This window comes from Canis aureus, chromosome 3, assembly GCF_053574225.1.
Source record: "Canis aureus isolate CA01 chromosome 3, VMU_Caureus_v.1.0, whole genome shotgun sequence".
NCBI lineage: Eukaryota > Metazoa > Chordata > Mammalia > Carnivora > Canidae > Canis > Canis aureus.
Window position 1 is genome coordinate 49,976,774 of NC_135613.1, and position 19,858 is coordinate 49,996,631.

A 19,858-nucleotide genomic window follows, 5' to 3' on the forward strand; every position below is an offset into this window, starting at 1 on the left:
ATGTTTTTGGAGTGACTGTCCTCAAATCAAATTGACTCAACATACGTGGCTTTTATAACAGGCAAACCATTATGCTAAGCACTAAGATATAGTGACTCAAAACATAACTAGCTGTATCTTTTGATCATAAGAAGTTGATTTATTTTTTAATTAATTAGAGAGGGAGAGAGACATAGAGTGGGTGGGAGGGGTAGATGGAGAGGAAGAGAGAGAATCTGGAGCAAACTTCCTGCTGAGCGCAGAGCTGGATGCAGGGTTTCGTCCTACAACCAACCATATGAGATCAAGACCTGAGCTGAAGTCAAGACTTGGACGCTTATCCAATGGAGACACCCAGGCGCCCCAAGAAGTTAGTTTATGTATTTATTTAAATTTTAAAAAGATTTTATTTATTTATTCATGAGAGACACACAGAGAGAGGCAGAGACATTGGAAGAGGGAGAAGCAGGCTCCCTTTGGGGGGCCTGATGTGGGACTTGATCCCAGGACCCTGGGATCATGACCTGAGCCAAAGGCAGATGCTCAAGCACTAAGCCACCCAGGTGCCCCCCAATAATTTGATTTAAGTTGAAGTGAAAATGATTGAAACTGAAGAGCTAAATAGGAATCTACTATTCTTATCCCAACCAGGGGCACCTGGTTGGCTCAGTCAGTAGAGCAAATGACTTGATCTCAGGGTTGTGAGTTTAACCCCACGTTGGGTGTAGAGATTACTTAAAAATAAAATCTTAGAAAAAAAAATCTTAGGCTAAAAAAAAGAAATCTATTCAAGATAATAACAGACAAGGCAGTATGGAATACATCCCTCAGTTCCATGTCTAATGTACTGTCTTTAACGTTTTTGGGGGCTGTCTTGAATTTTGTATTGTGTTGTTGACTGACCATCTATCTGATGGCTCTCAATCTTTACAGCCAACTGCCCTCATTTTAAGATTCACAACTCCAGCCCCATTAGCCAAAGATATAAATGGAAGAAATGGTAGTGTGCACATTTTTTGCTTCTAAATCCATCATATTTGAGCACGACTCCCCTCTCTCTGCATCCGCGATGCGATGCGTTGGTGGTAGGGTAGGTGGCCTTGCAGGGGGGGCTACTATGTCATGTACATCTGATGTATACATGCAGGACACACACTATGGTAGAGTGACTGGTCGTCCAGTCTTTGTTGGGACATGCTTCGTCTTTATCTTCATTTCTGGCTTATTCTACAGACTTGAGTAAATCCAGTCTCCCTGGAGAGGGGAGGCCAGGTACTGGAAAAGAAGAGGGCAAACAGGTCATCTAACAAAGACTGAGGGTCAGGATAGCTGTGATCAGGCATTTGAGGTCAAAGTCCTTTCCCCTAAATTAATGACTTTCCCCCCAGATTAATTAATGTAGTGACCCTGATTCCTTGGGAGGAAAAGTGTGTGTGTTTATATATAAAAAACTCATATAAAAATAATTTTCCAAAGATCCTACTAAACTACTACAAACTTCAATGAACCCCTTGATCTATCTGAGATGCTTTGAGCTATCACGATTCAGTGTTCTCAGCCTTTTCAAATGATAACATGCTTCCAGAAGTTTCTGTAAAAACCCTTGTCATCCTTTCTTCTGTTCTAGCCATATCTCCCATGCCGTCTTCCCTGCATCCTGGCCCCATCTTCCATTCAGGCAGTTTCAAGCTTGATGTTTGATGTTTATTTTCCCACAGGATGCTCCAGGCTTTATGCAGTGATGTTAAGGCAGGGTGATGGGTTTCGCGTGTCTGGTTGCTAGCCTCTACCTTGGGGCTCTGGCTGTGGCTGCTGGAAGTATGGGTAGGACCCCGGGCCAGTCGGGAGGGTGAGCAGGTGCTGTGGCAAAGTGTCCAGCAGCCCAGAGTCCTGGGAGCAGAACTCTGCTCACAGGTGGGCTCCTGGTCTGTTTTGTCCAGCTCTCTCGGGGAAGACTAAGAGGCCTGGTCTGTGCGACCAACTTATCTGTACTATGAGTTGCTTTAATGGAACAATAACCCAAAAGGTATGGAGTCTGCTTGTTAGAAATTTTTCTTACTCTTAAACAGCCACATGTTTCCATTTGACAGTATTGTTCATTTGATGGTTCTCACCAATTCTTCAATTCAGCCTTCTTTTTGCTTTTTGCCAAGCAAACTCTGTGCTGATCGCAGTAGCCACAGCCAGTGCTGGTCAGGGCCAGGATCCTTGCAGTGGGCAGGGTAAGGAGCAAGGCTGTCAGATGGAGATGACTCTTTTTATTCTTTTTCTCATTTTGTCTCCATGTCTGCTGTCCTTGATCTGTTCCTCGAATGAGCCACTAGGACTGTAGGGTTTCTTGGTCCCAGTTCAGGGAAGTCAGTGTTCACCATTGCCCCAGACCACTACGTCCTCTGTCCACTGGAATGTATTACTGGTCACTCTCTTCTTCAACTTGGGCATTCTACCAGTGATATTTAGCTGTCTCAACCATCTGGGGCCTCGTTTTCTCCATCTGTAAAACATCGGACTCTCCATGAGTCTTTCAGAGTGCAGCCAGCCCTAAAACCTGGCCCTTCTTTATTCATAAAACACCAGTGATCACTTTGGTACCCTTAACCAACATATCATGTGTTCATCAAAGACAAATGTATAGCTAGAACCCATTAAAAGACTATAAACCGGGGTCGCCTGACTGGCTCAGTCGGTAGAACAAGGGACTCTTGATGTCTGGGTTGTGAGTTCGAGCCCCACATTGGATGTAGAGATTACTTACAAATAAATCTTTTTAAAAAGATTGCAAAACTACTATAGCATAGTTTATTTTTATTTTAAAAAGAATCTATCTATCTATCTATCTATCTATCTATCTATCTATCATCAGAGATGCACAGAGAGAGGCAGAGACACAGGCAGAGGGAGAAGCAGACTCCCTGCGGGGAGCCCGATGTGGGACTCCATCCCAGGACCCCGGGATCATGACCTGAGCCAAAGGCAGATGCTCAACCATTGAGCCACAAAAAGCTTAGATTATTTTTTAAAATATTTTATTTATTTATGAGAGAGAGAGAGAGAGAGAGGCAGAAACACAGGCAGAGGGAGATGCAGGCTCCATGCAGGGAGCTTGACGTGGGACTTGATCCCAGGACCCCAGGATCATACCCCGGGCCAAAGGCAGGTTCTAAACTGCTGAGCCACCTGGGGATCCCCCTGTGTTTATTTTTAAAATGAAGTTCTGTTCACTGATTTTGAAACACAAGCATAGCTTATATTGGTGCTTCTAAAATGTGGTTTTCCCACCAACAGCCTCAGCACCATCCAGAAGGTTAATAGAAATGTAAATTCCTGGGCTCCCAGGCTGGGTTTAGGAATCCGGAATTCTGGGGGCTGGGCCTAGCAATCTGTTTTAATAAGGCCTCAAGGGGATTCTGGAGCACAAGTATGTTTGAGAACAACTGGTTTACATCTATCGCTTCTCCTTAACCCTTTCCACTCTTCAACTACTGGTAACAAGTGTCTGTGAGCTTTAGTATAAGCAGTTTTTTTTTTTAAATTAAAGTTTTTATTTATTCATGAGAGACACACAGAGAGAGGCAGAGACACAGGCAGAGGGAGAAGTAGGCTCCCTGCAGGGAGGACCCCTGGATCACAACCTGAGTGGAAGGCAGATGCTCAACCACTGAGCCACCCAGGTGCCCCATACGGGGCCCTTCAAATACATCCATTCATCTGACCCTGACACTCACTGTGAGCCAGACAGAGGTACAATCTCCATTTTACAGAGGAAGAGCAGGCCGAGAGTGGCAAGTGAATCGTTCAGAGGCATGTAACTGGCTGTAGCCCAGCCTGGTTTCATCCCACACACAGCCTACTACTCGGGCACCTGAGGGCTTTCCTGACTTCCTGCTGGCTGAGCCAGGGCAGGTGGCTGTGCACACGAACAGTAGAACCTCAGGTGCAAAGTTAGAGACGGGCAGCAGAGCTGGGTGGAGCTGGGCAGCCGTGCTTTCTGGGGTTCTCCAAAACGAACGAGAGGGTGGGAAAAAAGAAGTAGAGATTGGGGCCGTATGGGAAGACGATTTAATCAGAATTGGGAACAAAACAGAATAACACAGGGCAGAAAGGACAGCCAGGGGACTGGCATCAAACCTTCAGGCTTGGGACACCTGGGTGGCTCAGTGGTTTAGTGCTGCCTTCAGCCCAGGGCATGATCCTGGGGTCTGGGGATCGAGTCCCACATCGGACTCCCTGCATGGAGCCTGTTTCTCCCTCTGCCTGTGTCTCTGCCTCTCTCTCAGTGTGTCTCTCACAAATAAATAAATAAATAAACATTAAAAAAAAAAAAAAAAAGCATGAAAGCTCCAGGCTGTTGGTAGCCTGGATATTCGAGAAATCTCCAGGTGTACTTCTCAGCCCCAAAGACTTCCATTGAGAAATGTTTTCCTCTCTTGGGTCTTAACTCTGATGAGACCTACTTGTCTGCCTTCCCTTTTTGGGTACACTGGCACCAGTTCCCCACCATTGGCTTATCCCATCTGGTCACCCTGTCCTGCCCTCCACCGAGAGCACTTTCTAAAGGAACACCAGATCCTAAATGGCTTCATCTTCCCTGCGTGCGCCAGGTAAGATGCTGTGTGTGCATTTGTGTGTATGTGTGTGTATCTGTGTCAGGGTGGTGAGTGGAATGGAGAGGCAGCAGAAGTAACTTCCATGCTTACCTACTTCAATTAATCTAGTCCTCATAGAACAACACCCTGCAAGGGTGGGGATTATGTGTCTTCTGCAGATAAGAAAATGGGGACTCAGAGAGGCTTGAGTTGCTTGTTCAAGATCACACAGCTAGTAAGGAACAGCTGTGGGGTTCCAGCCAGTCCCTTCTGACTCCCAGGTTTGCGCTCTGCCACTGGGCCACAGATGGCCTTCAGCATGGAATAAACACTGAGTTGGGTGGATTAAAAAAAAAAGATTTTATTTATTTATGAGAGAGAGAGAGAGAGAGAGAGAGAGAGAACGAGCGGGGGAGCAGCAGGCAGAGGGAGAGGAAAAAGCAGATTTCCCACTGGGCAGGGAGCTTAATGTGGGGCTCAATCCCAGGACCCTGGGATCACAACCTGAGCTGAAAGTGGATGCTCAACCTCAGCCACCTAGGTGCCCCTAAAACGTCCTCGATGTTCATCAGCCTCACAGATTAAAATCCTAATATAGTTGGATCTTTAAAACCAAGCTACTTCCAGTTTGTAGCAGGTCTGGGGGGTAGTGTGTCTCCTGCTTGTACACCCCAGGTCTCTGTGCTCTGTGTCTGGGTGCTCTTTCCTCCTGACCATCATCCTGTGTCTGGCCTTCCCAATTGGTCGTTTAGATGTTAATCCACTTTTCACCTTTTCTCCAGATACTAATTCAGACAGAAGAGGCTGAGCTGTTGGTACAGATCTCTTCCCCAGCCTGATTCCTGTCCCTAACCCCAACCCTTGCGTGTGACTGCCATTGACACCAAGCTGGGCAATGATATTCAATCCCTTTCTCTAACTGTGCCAGGGCTCCAGGCGTGGGCACCAGAAATGCTCAGTTATTGCAAACATTTTGGCTTAACCTAGGGAAATAATGATAAGAACAAGAGCAGTGATGACTGGTCTCATATCTGATCTAATCCTAGAAGGTAGCTGTATTTTTTTTTTTTTTTTTTTTTTTTAGAGAGGGAGAGGAGAAAGTAGGGGAGGGGCCGAGGGAGAGGGAGAGAGAAAATCTTGAGCAGGCTCCACGCTGATCACGGAGCCCAATGGGGGGCTCAATCTCACAACCCTGAGATCATGACCTGAGCTGAAATCAAGAGTCCAGATGCTTAACCGACTGAGCCTCCTCCCACGTGCCCCTTTGAAATTATTCTTTTAAAAACATGCACAGACACATGCATTTCTTCACATGCACCTCACTGTATGCACATGCACTCGTGTAAAGATTGTATGTAGCACGCTTTGCTTACTTGGCTGCCCAGAACAATGATCCCAATGACAACAACAGGACAGTAGTTAGCAGTTAGGGAGGGCTGAATATTAACAGACAGTCTTTTAAGTGCTTTGTGTATATTATCTCATTTAATCCTCAAAAAAAAAAAAAAAGACTCTGAGGTAGGAACTCTTGTTGTCTGTTTTACAGATGAGCAGACTGAGGCACAGGGGGTTAAGTACTGTGCTTGTGCACACAGAGCTAGTAAGCAGCTGGGCTGGCGTCCAAACCCAGGAGTCTGGGCCCAGACCGCTCTCTCTTCTTCACTCGGCTGTACTGTTGGCTGGGATGCAACCCCAAGGTACTGAAATCAGAGGGCTGAAAGCTAGCAGCAGAAGGAAGAGGGGGAACGGACAAGAGCCCAACAGCCGAGGAAGGAATGCGTTGTGTTTTGCAGAACCAGCGTTTCCTGTCAGTGAGCTGCCAAGCTGGGTGTTTCACCTGAGAGCAGCTAGCTAGGTATTTCTCCTGATGCTCCTACAGGAGCCAGTTTGAGCCAGCTTGGAGCTAAGGATCTGCACAGATCCAACCCTACCCCTGCCCCTGCACCTGTCTCCCCACTTGTGAACTTACCTTTAGCTCATTACGATACTAAGATCTCCACCCAAGGGCAGAATTTTCTGCCATTTTTTGGATGTAATGCATGCACGAGCCTGTGGACATGCTAGGCATGAGCAATTGAACCAAGACGCCTAAAAAATAGAATACATATAAATTCCTTAATATGTATGCAAACTCCTTGCCCCTGCCCCCTATTATACTGAATGAAAGCTTCTTGCACTAATCCCACAGACAGACAGTGTTTTGAGAGCTATCTCCCGTCTCCTTGCTTGTGCCAAGCAATCAAAAGTTCTTTACTTTCAATCACTTCTTTGGGTTTGTGTTCAATTTAATGCACCCCAAGCGGTGACCCCCTTGATTGTGTCTGCCACCCAGACACACATCCTCGTGTAAGGCATTGAGGCTGTGTGAAATTTTTCCCATGAAGGAGTGCTTCCCAGCAGAGGTTTCTGGTTAGCATCCTGAAGCAGTGAAACAACTTACATTCATATTAAACATCTGCATTTTCAGTTCATCGATGGGTTTAGAAAACGAATATAAACATATTCAAGATCATTGGGATAGCTGCCTCATAACCAAACAGCTATACATGTAGGAAGTTTACATCCAATTAAAAAAAAACTATTTATTTATTCATGAGAGACACAGAGAAAGGCAGAGACACAGGCAGAGGGAGAAGCAGGCTCCCTGTGGGGAACTCGATGTGGGACTCCATCCCAGGACCGGGGGATCACGACTTGAGCAGATGCTCAACCACTGAGCCCCCCAGGTGCCCCTGCATCCAGTTTTATATCCATGAATATTTAGAAGTCATTAATAACAATCGAAGCTCCACATGATATATGTATTTTTTTTTTCCTTTAAAAGGAGTGCCTGTATTCCTTCAATTTGACTAACACTCCTCTGGTTGTTCTAGAAATGAGATGACCAGCTCTTTCAGAATATACAGCAACTGCCTCCTCCTAGGCAGTGCCCGGTTTAGGAGACTTACGGTAAAGCCATGTTTCCTAGGAGGTCAGTACAAAAAGCCAGACTTCGACCGGCAGTTTCTGGGAGAGAGAAGCTTTCCATCCAACAGGTTTACCTTTCCTCTGGGAAATGTTTATAATAGAAAAGGCTCAACTGGGATATGTATCAGCTTCTCCTGTACCCTCTGGTGTTTGGTAGGGTTGACAACAGGCAAGGATAAAATGAGCTGGTCATCTCAGGATCATGGAAAACCTGGACTCAAGGCTCAGGAATGCCCCCTACTTTCGTTGTGAGAAGGGGGACAGTTCTGTCCCCGTGTGCCAGAAGTGTGAAACATGCGTCTTGGCTTGGAAGATCTTCTCTACCAAAGAGTGGTTCCAAAGGATCGGAGAGGTGCCCCAGAAGCGGTTTCTAGTTAGCATCCTGAAGCAGCTGGATAGCTTGTATCTGTTGCACTATTTTCAGACTATCTTGCAGACCACGCAGGGGAAGGATTTCATCTACAGCCGCTCCCGGATCAACCTCAGCAGGAAGGAGGGGAAAATCGTCAAGTCTTCCCTGAACCAGATGTTGGACAAAACGGTAGAACAGAAGATGAGGGAGATCCTGTACTGGTTTGGGAAAAGCACCCACCGGACCAAGGCAAATTACACGCTCTTGCTGCTGCAAATGTGCGACCCCAAGTTATTGCTCACTGCTGCCAATGTCATCAGAGTCCTGTTTCTGAGAGAGAGGAACAACGTCTCAGGTAAACAAGGCCACGGGTGGAGACCGGAGGGGCCCTCCGAAGACTGGGAAGCCAGGCCGCATAGGGACCAGAGGTGTGGACAAGCTTAGGTAGATGGGGATTTTCCAGAATGCAGGATAGAGTTCCTCAGCCTGACATCCCGACATGCGGTCCTGTTTCCCAAAGGAGAAATCACTGAACGTGACTTCCTTCTAGAAAAGTATAACATGCAAACGCAGAAGGAGGCATAGAACTTGTAACGGTCAGGCACTGAAAATGGACTTAGGCCCACGTACGGCTGGTCGGCACCTCTACTGCTTTCTGGTGTGGTGTGGTTCCTGCATTACTGGCTTAGGGTTTAGACTGGGTTCGGTAGGGACCGAAGGGGATGGCTTCTGAATTCTTTTGCCCTTCAGTTTGCACTGCACAGAAGCCAGGCCAAGAGGTCAAAGTTTAGGGCTTTTGCCCATTTGTTCCACCATCTTCCTTCTGGTGCATAAATTCCAACCTGGCAGAGGGGTCTGTCTGAGGCTGGAGACAGCAAAGGGGCCTCATAAGGGCAGGGCAGGCCTTCTCAAACTTTAGCTTGCATCACATTCTCTGGGAAGCCTTTTGAAAGCCCGGGGCTGGGACCCTCCCCCAGTACTCCCGATTCAGCAGCTCAGTGGTGGACGTGAGATTTGCGTTTCTAAAAAGTTCCTAGTTTGCTGCTGCTGGTCTGGGGACCTCACCTTGAGAGCCATTGGTCTAGGGTGTGGGTGAGAGTGTCTTAGAAATGTTTAACCACCTGGATGGGGAAAGCAAAAGAAACCAGCAAAGAGGCAAGAGATTAAAGGGGGGGATCCAGCCCAGGATTGGTGGGGGGTGGGGTGGGAGAAGGCTGAGAGGAGCCATCAGATGGAGGAGTCTCAGCATCTCAGTGTTGAGCTCTTGAAGGTGGGGATTTTCTAAATGTCCAGAGACCTGTTTTGTGGTCATATTTGTAGACTATTAGCATCCAAAAGAATTTCAAAGCTAGATAACCCAGAGGACACTGAGATCCCATGTGATTTCTTTGGTGGGTTAGGGAAGTAAAAGAATAAAAATCTAGATTGGAGTTGGTGAAAAAAGAAAAATCAGAGCATCCTGCAAATTAGATCAGAGATCCACCAGTCCAGCTCCTTAATTTTGTAGATAAGGAAGCCAAAGTTCAGGGACACTGAACTTTGAGTGGTGCGGCCTGGGTCATGCAGGAGGGGGCTTGGAAACCAGGTCTCCCCAACGGAACGTGTCCTACGGCTTGCTGCTCCCTCCAGGAGCCGGAAGACTCCAGAAGGCCTGGCTTGTACACACACAGCATTCTGTGGTTTCCCCCTGGAAGGCTTTCACCACCCACCATAGGGGTCAGGCACTTGGACTGGAGTTGTGGGAGCCCAGTTAGTGATTGAAACAAGCTTCCCTCTTTCCTAGGGGAGCATGTTTCTTAAGTTACATTTTCTAATTTGAGGGGCACCTGGGTGGCTCAGTGGTTGAGCCTCTGCCTTCGGCTCAGGTCATGATCCCAGAGTCCCAGGATCGAGTCCCACATCGGGTTCCCTGTCTGGAGCCTGCTTCTCCCTCTGCCTCTCTCTCTCTCTCTCTCTCTCTCTCTCTCTGTGTGTTTCATGAATAAATAAATAAAATCTTAAATTCTTTTTCTAATTTGACTCGAGGGCGGTTACTGATATTGTTGAAGAAAATTAAGCAGGCACTGCAGAAAAATTGTCCCACTTTCAGCTCCTGCCCACAGCCCTCTTCTCCTTTATATGGGGCTCTGAGATAATTTGCATTGTAGATGGGCTGGCAAAACCTAACAAGAGTTTTGGCAATTTTTGCATAGAAACTCGGAGTCCCCCCTGCCCCTCGGTAAAAACCAGACATAACTGGCCCGGTCCATTTCACGTAGATCAAAGAGAAGCAAGTAGAAATAAAAGTTTATCTCACCTCCTTTCCTCCACACCCCCTCTTAAAGAACAACCTTGTCCTGGCCCTTTGCTTTTCAGGCCTCAATCAAGACACCAGTGATTTGTTTTTCTTCCCTGAGAAAGACTACAACCCGCAGACTGAGACCTCAGGTGTTTTCTGGGCAGCCAGCACCAGGAATACCTCCTTCCCTTTGTCCAGAACTTTAGGGAAAGAAAATTTGTTTGAGAACACAGAGGGTGAAGCGTCTAATACTGGTAAGTCAGCTTGTAGCAAGAAAGTTAATAGACACGAGCTCGGGAAGTCCTGATGGAGTTGGAGCAGCCGGCTAGGGCAGTGGCATCTGGGGGTGGGAGATTTGGGAATTGAACATTCACTGGGCACCAAGAGTTGGGCACCAGGAGTTGTTACGTCATTGAATCCCACATCAAGTAGGGAAGAAGCAAGGATTGAAGGCAGTCATGACAACCCTAAAGGCCATGTTTTCGCTTCTCCATCCTGGTGTCTCTGAGAGACATCTGAAAATAGAGCTCAGAAAGGAAGCTATCAAAGGGTTTCCCTTGGAGTCTCCTTCTGCCCCAGGGCCACCATCCCTCATCTGGCCCCTGACCTTTGGTGAGGTGGACACCTCTAGAAGTTAGCCTACCGGTGACTATTGTTTGCAGCAGCATTGGATTCAGTCTTAAGGAGGAAACAAAAGCAGTGGGGAGCTGGAACCCAACCTCAAGGCTCTCCTAAGTTGGTTTGTGAAGTGAGAGCTCTGCATGACATAATTACAAGAAACACGAAGCACTTTTTATCTGGAAACTTCCAGATCTCTTAAACAGATAAGACCGTCTGATAACCACCCCACATAACCATCACTCAACTTCAATAGTTATCAACACTTGACCGAATCATTTCATTCATTGCTCCCTTTACAAAATTGTTCACATTTTTTCCTTGGGATAGTTTAAGGAACTTCTAGGCAAAAGGCCATCTCACCTGAGCGGGGCTTTGATTCTACCGGCATCTCCTTGAACTGGGAAGGCTGAAAAGTCCTCGTGTATTTGGTGGGGAGATTGTTATTTCCAGTTTGGCAGAAGAGATGACAGAAATCCAGTGGTCTGAGGGTGAATTCCGATGAGCTTCATTTCCCGGGAGAGGGTTTGCTGAGAGCTTCTTTTGGCCTGGAGTTACCATAGAGACAATCTCATCCAAACCCCTCTCTGGCTTTCCTCTAGAAGGACAACGGAAGAGTTCACTCCAGTGTATTTCCGAGATGAATAAGCTGTTTTCCAGAAAAGTGGGCATGTCCAAGGCAGAAAGCACCCCCTCGGATCTGTTGGTTGACTTGGATGTCGTCAAAGACCTGTCTTCTGGAGTCAGCAAATACCGAGACTTCATCCGTTACCTGCCCATCCACCTCTCCAAATATATTCTAAGTACGCTGGGCTATTTCTTGAGATGCTGCTCATCACAGCTCAGTTGGGAGGTTCCCAGGTCCAGGTTTTTTGTTTCGTTTTGTTTTGTTTTGTTTTCCCCAGGTATGCTGGATAAAAACAGCCTGAACAGGTGCACTTCTGTGAGCCAGCACTGGGCCGCCCTCGCTCAGCAAGTCAAGATGGATTTGTCGATGCATACTTTCATTCAGAACCATATTGCCTTCTTGCAGGTACTTCCTGTCTGGGGAAGGTCGCTCTGGACACCAGCCTCATTTCTGTGTTGAGGTTGGCCTGACTGTGGGCCTTTCTGGTCTATTTCGTAGAGCCTTGTTCGGTCTCCTGCTCCACATTTGCTGCTTTGTAGGCTTCCGTAGTCACCTCCTTTGTGTCTGGACTCCCCACTAATCACCCCATTGCCAGTGCATCCAGCAGGGACAGCATGTATAGAAACCTCTCAGGAAGAGAGAGGCAGAGCCTTTCTGAAACCTCACAGAGCAGGGGGTTGTTTTCCCCATATGGTTTGCAGATGTTTCGAAGACCACTAAGTATATTCTTAGGTTAAAATGCAATTCTCCTGGATAGTGTCTAGCTCTGGCAGTTTTACTTCTGTTTCCTGCCTGAAGCCTTAACCTGAATCATGGGTCCTTGGTAGCTTGAATTTTTCCCAGCAGAGACAGATATCAGAAGACAAGAAGAGGCAGGCGTTATGAGGTGGGCCATACTCTGGGAAGCGGAGAACTGCGGCCATTTCTCACCGGTGTCCCTCCAGGTGTTTGGTATTCCTTATCCACCTTACGCCAATCTGTGCGCACTAATGGCCTAACGGGCCAGGCCTAGGCCTTCCTTCGCCAGAGTTTACCCACCCTTCAGATCTTGCCAAGCATTAGATTTCCCCCTCCTCTTGGAGAGTAGGGGCCAAGACAACCATTCTATGTTTATTTTTTTCCTCAGGGATCCTACACAACGGGAATCGATCCCAATTATGCCAACAAGCTTTTTATCCCAGTTCCTAAAATGACCGATGATGGGAAGTGCATACGTGTGAAAAATCAGAAATGGAAACTGAGAACCAAGGTGGGTTGCAGTGGCATCTGGGGCAAGTCACTGTGAGTGTCCTGTTCTCATTAGTTGTGCTGGAGTCCAGACTCAGCAGTCACATGAAGGTAGAGAAAGTGGGAGGATATAGGATGTAGTGCATGGATTTAGGGGATGGGAGGCAACGTTCCCTAAGGAAGACCAGAGTCCTGTGGTGTGTGTCCTCAAGCGAGTGACTTCCTCTCCTTCAGCCTTAAATTCCTCATCTGTTAAATGAGTGGATGTCAGTAATAGCTGGGAGTCTTAACCATAGACCCCCCCAGGAAATCTCAGGCAACGATGAAGAGCAGATAAAAGACTCTGAGCTCTATATACAGTTTTTCCAGACATGGCGGTCATTCCTAAAACCGTCATATTCCTGCCCCCAATTCTCTACTCAGAGGCCTTCTGTTCTGAAATCTATCCAGTGGACAAAAAAGGATACTTAATGAGGGGTGGCCAGACTCTAGCTTCTCATAGGGAAGCTGTGTAGTAGGAGTTAGAATTTGAGAGATAGAAGGGACCAGAGAGACCATCTAGTTCATATATCTGTAGAGACGAGACAGGTCACATGAATGAGGGGAGGTTGGTGGTGTGAACAGGTGTGACAGAGCGGGATTAGCTGGAGAGTTCTCTCTCCACCTGAAGGGGCTGGTTGCTATTCAGCTCCGGCTGATAATTGCCATAAGAGACTGTGGTCCTCAACCTCCTTAGCCATCTGAACTTTAAACAGAGGTTAGAAATCTGAGTTATCTTGTGACGTCTCTCATTTTCCTTAAATGCTGGCAACTAATTAAGAGCATTTTAAAAAAATCTATGTGGGCCAAAGAGAAAAACGTTGGTGGACTTCATTTGACTTGCAATTGTTTTTTGTCTTTGAGTTGGTCTCTTTACCTATTTTACAGATGAAGAGACTGAGGCACAGAGAGTTTCAGGTCTCCCAGATAGAGTGACAGAGATACACACTGACTTGCTCTTTCTGAGCTTGTTGCTCTAAGTATAAGAAAACTAACACCCTTCTTCTTTAGGTGACATAGCTAGTAATTGCCCAACCAAAAAGGACTACCTGGGCAGTGTTTGATATTTTAGAAATGTTCTAATTTAATAAAAGAGAGAGAAACAGATGAGAACACATGAGGGAGCAAGACAATTAGGTCTGCTAGGGAAAGGCATAGGTGAGTGCTTCTGAGGGGTGGTGATTGCCATGGGCACTGAGCTTGACCAGTGTGCCAGGTGTGGTGCCAAGGGCTTCGTATACATCATTCACTTGATCTTCACTGTAGATCAAGGAGATACCCTTGCTCTCAGTTTATGGATGTGGAAATGAAGGCTGTGATGTTCCAGAACTTGCCAAGGGTCTCCTAGCTGGTCAGTGGCAGAGCTGGGATTGGAATCAGGTGTTTCTGCTCCCAATGACTCCACCATGGAGCTTCTAGGCTTTCAAAGCTTAGCTGATGAACAAGAGCCAAGGGATTCCAGCCCAGGCCGTGAGAAGTCAAGGAAGTCTTGATTAATTCAAGGCAGGATATCAGAGCTACTTGGACATGGGAGGGGAGGTTGGTTGACAGATTCTGGGGAGAGGCTTTTAGGTGAACAACACTACTTGGTTAGAGATCAAGAAGGAGATTGAGCTGAGAAAAATGGGCATCCCCAGGAAGAGTCTATAGGCATTGAGAAGTCTAGGTGGGAAGGAGACCTTGAAGAGATGTTCCCAGATCCAAACGTGATGCTGTGGTCTTCTTTGGTTTCATGATAAATTCACCCTGATTTTCAGTTTCCTGCTATCATGGTTGTCATTTCCTGCTATTTGAGGGTGAAGAGTATGGCTGGAAAGAGGAGTGAAGCTGAGAGTCTGGTAGAGTCATCTATGCCAGAATTTAGCATGTCTGGCATGCCATAGTGGCTCAGAGTGTGCCATGGAGGGAGAGAGGGACGGAGGGAAGAAAGGGAGGGAGGGAGGGAGGGAGGGGGAAGGAGAGAGGAAGGAAGGAAGGAGCTTTTAAAAAGGAAGGACTGGGCAGCCCCAGGGGCACAGGCAGCGGTTTAGCGCTGCCTGCAGCCGGGCCGTGATCCTGGAGAAAGGAGAAATCAAGCTTGCCTATGTGCGCAGACTTCCAGGCATGAACGCATAGAGTGTGTGGCTGTGATTTCACATACTGCTTGAGTTCCCACCAGCACACTTTGTACTGTCAGGCGTATGCAGCATAACCACAAAACCCCGACTTCTGCAACATAGCTTGTCAGGGGGCACCTGTGATTTTATTTCACGAGCATTACCCTTTGGGAGCTCATTTTTGGAAAAGTTGAGTGATCAGTGACCTTGGAATCAGAACACACGGAAATTACAAGGAGATGAAGGATGAGTCAGGAACCTTGACTCACTGTGGATTACTGTAGTGCTTGCTCATGGGTCCCTCCCATGAGGAGCCACAGCCCAAAGAGGAAGAATCCTTGGGCCCTTTTGTCCTTGCCGGGGAAGACCTTAGGGGGTGCATATTTGGGGCCCGGTAAAGTTGCCACTGTGCTTTGACTCCGAGTGTTCCCTTGTTAGAATGACTACAACCTGTGGGCCGCATACCAGAACCAGGAAACTCAGCAGGTCCAGATGGAAGAGAGAAATATCTTCTGTGGGACTTATAATATCCGCATTCTCTCTGACACGTAGGTACCGGGGTCAGAATCCAGGTCTTCAGGGACCCTTGAATCATCCACAACGGTGTCTTTAGGATTCCCATGACCCCTGTTCACTTGGGAAGGCAGTCCTTCATCACATCAAGCTCTGGCCCACCATGAACATGAGATCCCTCCGGAGCATAGATGCTGGATGTTTGCACCATTCTTCGCAGTGGGCGGAGGATGCTCTCCTGTTATAATTTTTGGTGTACTGATCAGTGGTCATTCACACAAGTCATGTGCATGATAGCATTGCTTTTTTTGAAATATTTTCATTGTTTTGGGGTGCCTAGGTTGCTCAATTCATTAAGTGTCTGCCTTTGGCTCAGGTCATGATCCCAGGGTTCTGGGATCGAGTCCCATATCAGGTTCCCTGCAGGGAGCCTGCTTCTCCCTCTGCCTGTGTCTCTGCCTCTTTCTCTGTGTCTCTCATGAATAAATAAATAAAATCTTAAAAAAATCCCGCTTTACTCTGTGGTCCTGGGGTTATTAATAATAGTGTCCCCTTTCACAATAACAAAGTCTCAGTTTGGACTATAAATGATTTGGTCATCTCGCTCATATTTTATCTACTTGCTGAAAGTCTTATGATTGGAAAATTAATTTAACTTACCCTGTTTTACTGGACTACAAGCTCATTGTAGGCAAGATCCACATCTAATTCATCTTTGTGTTTCCTGTGTTAGCACAGGACTTGGAACCTGATATGTGCTCATTGGATATTGGTTAAGAGAAACAACAACAAAAGAAACAGTGGGATATGCAGTTGGTATAGGGCTTCCCATGGTCAAATAAGTTTGGGAAATGATGCATATTCTGTTCTCTTGGGGATTTATCATACACTAGCAGATTTTTTCATGGTTTTGTCTGTTTTTAGTTTTTTTGAAAGATTTTATTCATTTACTTGAGAGAGTGAGAGAGAGAGAGAGAGAACATAAGCAGGGGGAGGAGGAGAGAGAGAAGCAGACTCCCTGAGCCGGATGCAGGGCTCCATCCCAGGACCCTGGGATCATGACTTGAGCCAAAGGCAGATGCTTAACTGACTGAGCCACTCAGGGACCTCTTGTCTTTAGGTTTCAACCTAAAATGGCTTTTTGGTATAGTATGAGGTAGGGGTCAGCCAAGGATGTGCCTTCTGCTATATCCCTTGTCAGAAGGCCTTGAACTTTCCATTATATTATCGCTGAGGGTGACAGCCACCGTCCTAAGGGAGTTCTTGGAAGGACACTAACTCTTCTTTCATGGATCATCTTTTTCCCTGGCAACTCAGGTGGGACCGAAACAGAGTCATCCACTATTCTGGGGGAGATTTGGTGGCAGTGTCATCCAACCGTAAGATCCAGCTTCTAGATGTCATACAAGTAAAGGAGTTACCCATCGAGTTCCGAGGCCATGCTGGGAGTGTCCGCACTCTCTTCTTGTGTGAGGAGGAGAACTTTCTGCTAAGCGGGAGTTATGACCTGAGTATCAGGTGAGTGGTCCGAGGGAGTCGTGGTCCACCCTACCCAAGGCCCAAAGTCAGTTTGTGGAAGAAGCATGCATGCTTTTTCCTTTTCGTATTTTTTGAAAAGTTACCTTAAATGATACTGATTTCTTGAATATCCCATAATATTTCTTCTTTATTTGTCCAGGTAAAAACCAATAATTTGTATACTGTTTAAACTTTGAATGAGATAGATTTATAGCTATTATCAGGCTACTTTCTAGTTGAAGGCTGTGAATCAGAACGTATCTTTTCTAGCACTCTTAGATGATGGCTGTATTTCTTTTTATAGATTCCTCAGGGGAAAGTAGTTTTCTGTGGGTGTGAAATATGCTTTAGGAGCAAAATAGTGTTTGAAAATGTACACACACACACATATAAATATATTTTAAAGATTTTACTATTTATTCATGAGAGACACACAGAGAGAGGCAGAGACATAGACAGAGGGAGAAGCAGGCTTCCTGCAGGGAGCCTGATGCGGGACTGGATCCCTGAACCCCAAGATCACAACCTGAGCCAAAGGCAGACGCTCTACCACTGAGCCACCCAGGTGCCCCTGTAGTGCAATTTCTTGGTAGGAGTGCTAAATTATTTTCCAAAACGGTTGCATTAAGTTACACTCTCATCAGCAGGGTATGAGAGGATCCCTTCTTCTAGATCCCACCAACACTTTTAAATGTTCAAGACCAATGATATTAAATGTCAATCTGATGGGCTTTAAATAATCTTTATTGTGGTTTTAATCATAACTTCTTTAATTACTAATGAGGTTGGGCATACTCTTATATGTGTGTATTAAGGTTTCCAGAGAAAGAGAACCAGTGAGATGTGTGTCTTTATATATATATAAAGAGATTTATTATACTAAATTGTCTCACGTGATTATGGAGACTGCAAAGTCTCAAATCTACAGTGTGGGCCCGCAGGGTGGAGACCCAGGAGAGTTGAGGGTGCAGATGAATCTGCAGGTGGTCTGCTGGAGAATCCCGCTGTTGGAGTAAGGGGAGGTTGTTCTTTTTGTTCTCTTTAGGCCTTCAGTTGATTGGATGAGGCCCATGCACATTATGAAGGGCAATCTGCTTTACTGGATGTCCATTGGTTTAAATGTTGATCTTGTCCCCAAATACAGGGAGAGAGGCAGAGACACAGGCAGAGGGAGAAGCAGGCTCCTGTGAGACTCTATCTCAGGACCCTGGGATCATGCCCTGAGCTGAAGGCACATGCTCAACCACTGAGACACCCAGGCGTCCCTCATCCTATGTTTCAAAGATGTACCCATTACCATCTGGTTAGTCATGTAGTACTCCAATATGTTTCACCTGCTTGCTTCCCGAGTGAAGGACACCAGCTTGCCTCCAAATAATGCTGCTTTGAGCATCTTTGTCTTATTGACATTATGAGATTTCTTAGGTATATATACCTAGGAATGGACTTGCTGGGATATAGGGTAGGTGCTACCTGATTTGACCAAGTACTAACTGGAGTCCACGGTGACTGTATGGGTCCATATTCTCACTAGCAGACCTCTTGTATCTCTTTCCCTACCAACACTGGGCATCATCTAGATTTTAATTTTTTTTCAAAATATTGGATATGTGCATCCAAATACCAGATGGATATGTGTAAAATCATTTCCATTTGTATACTTTGATTACTAATAAGTTTGCTTTCTCTTTTATAAATGGCCTGATTGTATCTTTTTCCTGTTTTTCTACTGGGGTTCCTCTAATTTTCTTCTTGATTTGCAGTTCTACATTTTCTTCTTTGTATTAGCCCCTTGTCATTTTAAAAATTGCAAATATCATCTATTCCTTCATAACTCCATTAACTTTGTTTATAATGTCCTTTGCTGAATAAAAATTCTTTATATTGCTGTAATAAAATGTATCAGTTTATCCATACTTTTAATCTTCTGTCTATGAGTCTTTCTAGTCCTAGTTCACAAAGATATTTTAAAATAGTTTGTCCTGGGACGCCTGTGTGGCTCAGTGGTTTAGTGCCTGCCTTTGGCCCAGGGTGTGATCCTGGAGTCCTGGGATCGAGTCCCACATCAGGCTCCCTGCACAGAGCCTGCTTCTCCCTCTGCCTCTCTCTCTGTGTGTCTCTCATGAATAAATAAATAAAATCTTAAAAAAATAGTTTGTCCTATTAACTTGAGTTTTTAAGTTTTTTAAAAGTTTATTTATTTATTTAAATAATCACTACACCCCGTGTGGGGCTTGAGCTCATGACCCCAAGATCAAGAGTTGCACATTCTTCCAACTGAGCCAGTCAGGCACCCCTTGTCCTATTAACTTTATAGTTTGACCTTTTACATTCAGTTCTTTAACCTATTTAAGATTAAGTTCTTTAACCTAACCAAGTCCAACTTGGTACGTGGTGTTAGGTAGAGTTTCCATTTCATTTATTTATTTTGAAATAAAGCAAGCAATTTCCCCCACAGCAACATTTAGTAAGGAATCTACGTGTCCTCCACTGACTTGTGGTACCTTCTTTATCACATGGTAATTTCCCCACACATACATGAGAGTGTCTCTGTGAGTTCTCTATTCTAGACTATTGGTTTGTTTTTCTGATCTTGCATCAAAAAACATCTTTAAAAAAAGACAATTTCTATGTAGCTGTTTTAGGTTCACAGCAAATTTGAGAGGAGAATACTGAGATTTCCCATATACCTTGTGCTCCCCTATATTCACAGCCTTCCCCATTACCAACATCCCCCACCAGAGTGGGACATTTGTTAAAATTGGCGAACATCTATTGACACATCACAATCACCCCAAATCCACAGTTTACCTTAGGTTCACTCTTGGTGCTATACATTTTATGAATTTGGGCGAATGTATAATGACATGTATCCATCATTCTAGTATCAGAATTATTGTCTTTTTTTTTTTTAAAGATTTTATGTATTTATTCCTGAGAGACACACAGAGAGAGGGAGAGACACAGGCAGAGGGAGAAGCAGGCTCCCTGCAGGGAGCCCAATGCGGGACTTGATCTCAGGACCCTGAGATCATAATCCTGAGCTAAAGGCTCAAC

At 45.8% G+C, this 19,858-nt stretch overlaps 1 protein-coding gene across 5 annotated transcripts in view; it reads left to right on the forward strand.

Annotated features, from left to right (window-relative positions):
• The first annotated feature begins 7,507 nt into the window (after positions 1 to 7,507).
• The window catches only part of FBXW10B (F-box and WD repeat domain containing 10B), a 35,819-nt gene continuing 23,468 nt past the window's right edge, over positions 7,508 to 19,858 (forward strand). Inside the window, exons 1-7 of one of the 5 annotated variants that reach the window (XM_077892562.1) lie at positions 7,508 to 8,239; positions 10,240 to 10,416; positions 11,383 to 11,583; positions 11,686 to 11,813; positions 12,535 to 12,657; positions 15,209 to 15,318; positions 16,601 to 16,801. In XM_077892562.1, the coding sequence (XP_077748688.1) occupies positions 7,735 to 8,239; positions 10,240 to 10,416; positions 11,383 to 11,583; positions 11,686 to 11,813; positions 12,535 to 12,657; positions 15,209 to 15,318; positions 16,601 to 16,801 (1,445 nt within the window). In that variant the 5' untranslated portion in view covers positions 7,508 to 7,734. Of the gene's footprint in view, positions 8,240 to 10,239; positions 10,417 to 11,382; positions 11,814 to 12,534; positions 12,658 to 15,208; positions 15,319 to 16,600; positions 16,802 to 19,858 lie in introns of all 5 variants that reach the window. The other 4 variants (XM_077892561.1, XM_077892559.1, XM_077892558.1 and 1 more) reach the window with 4 other exon arrangements.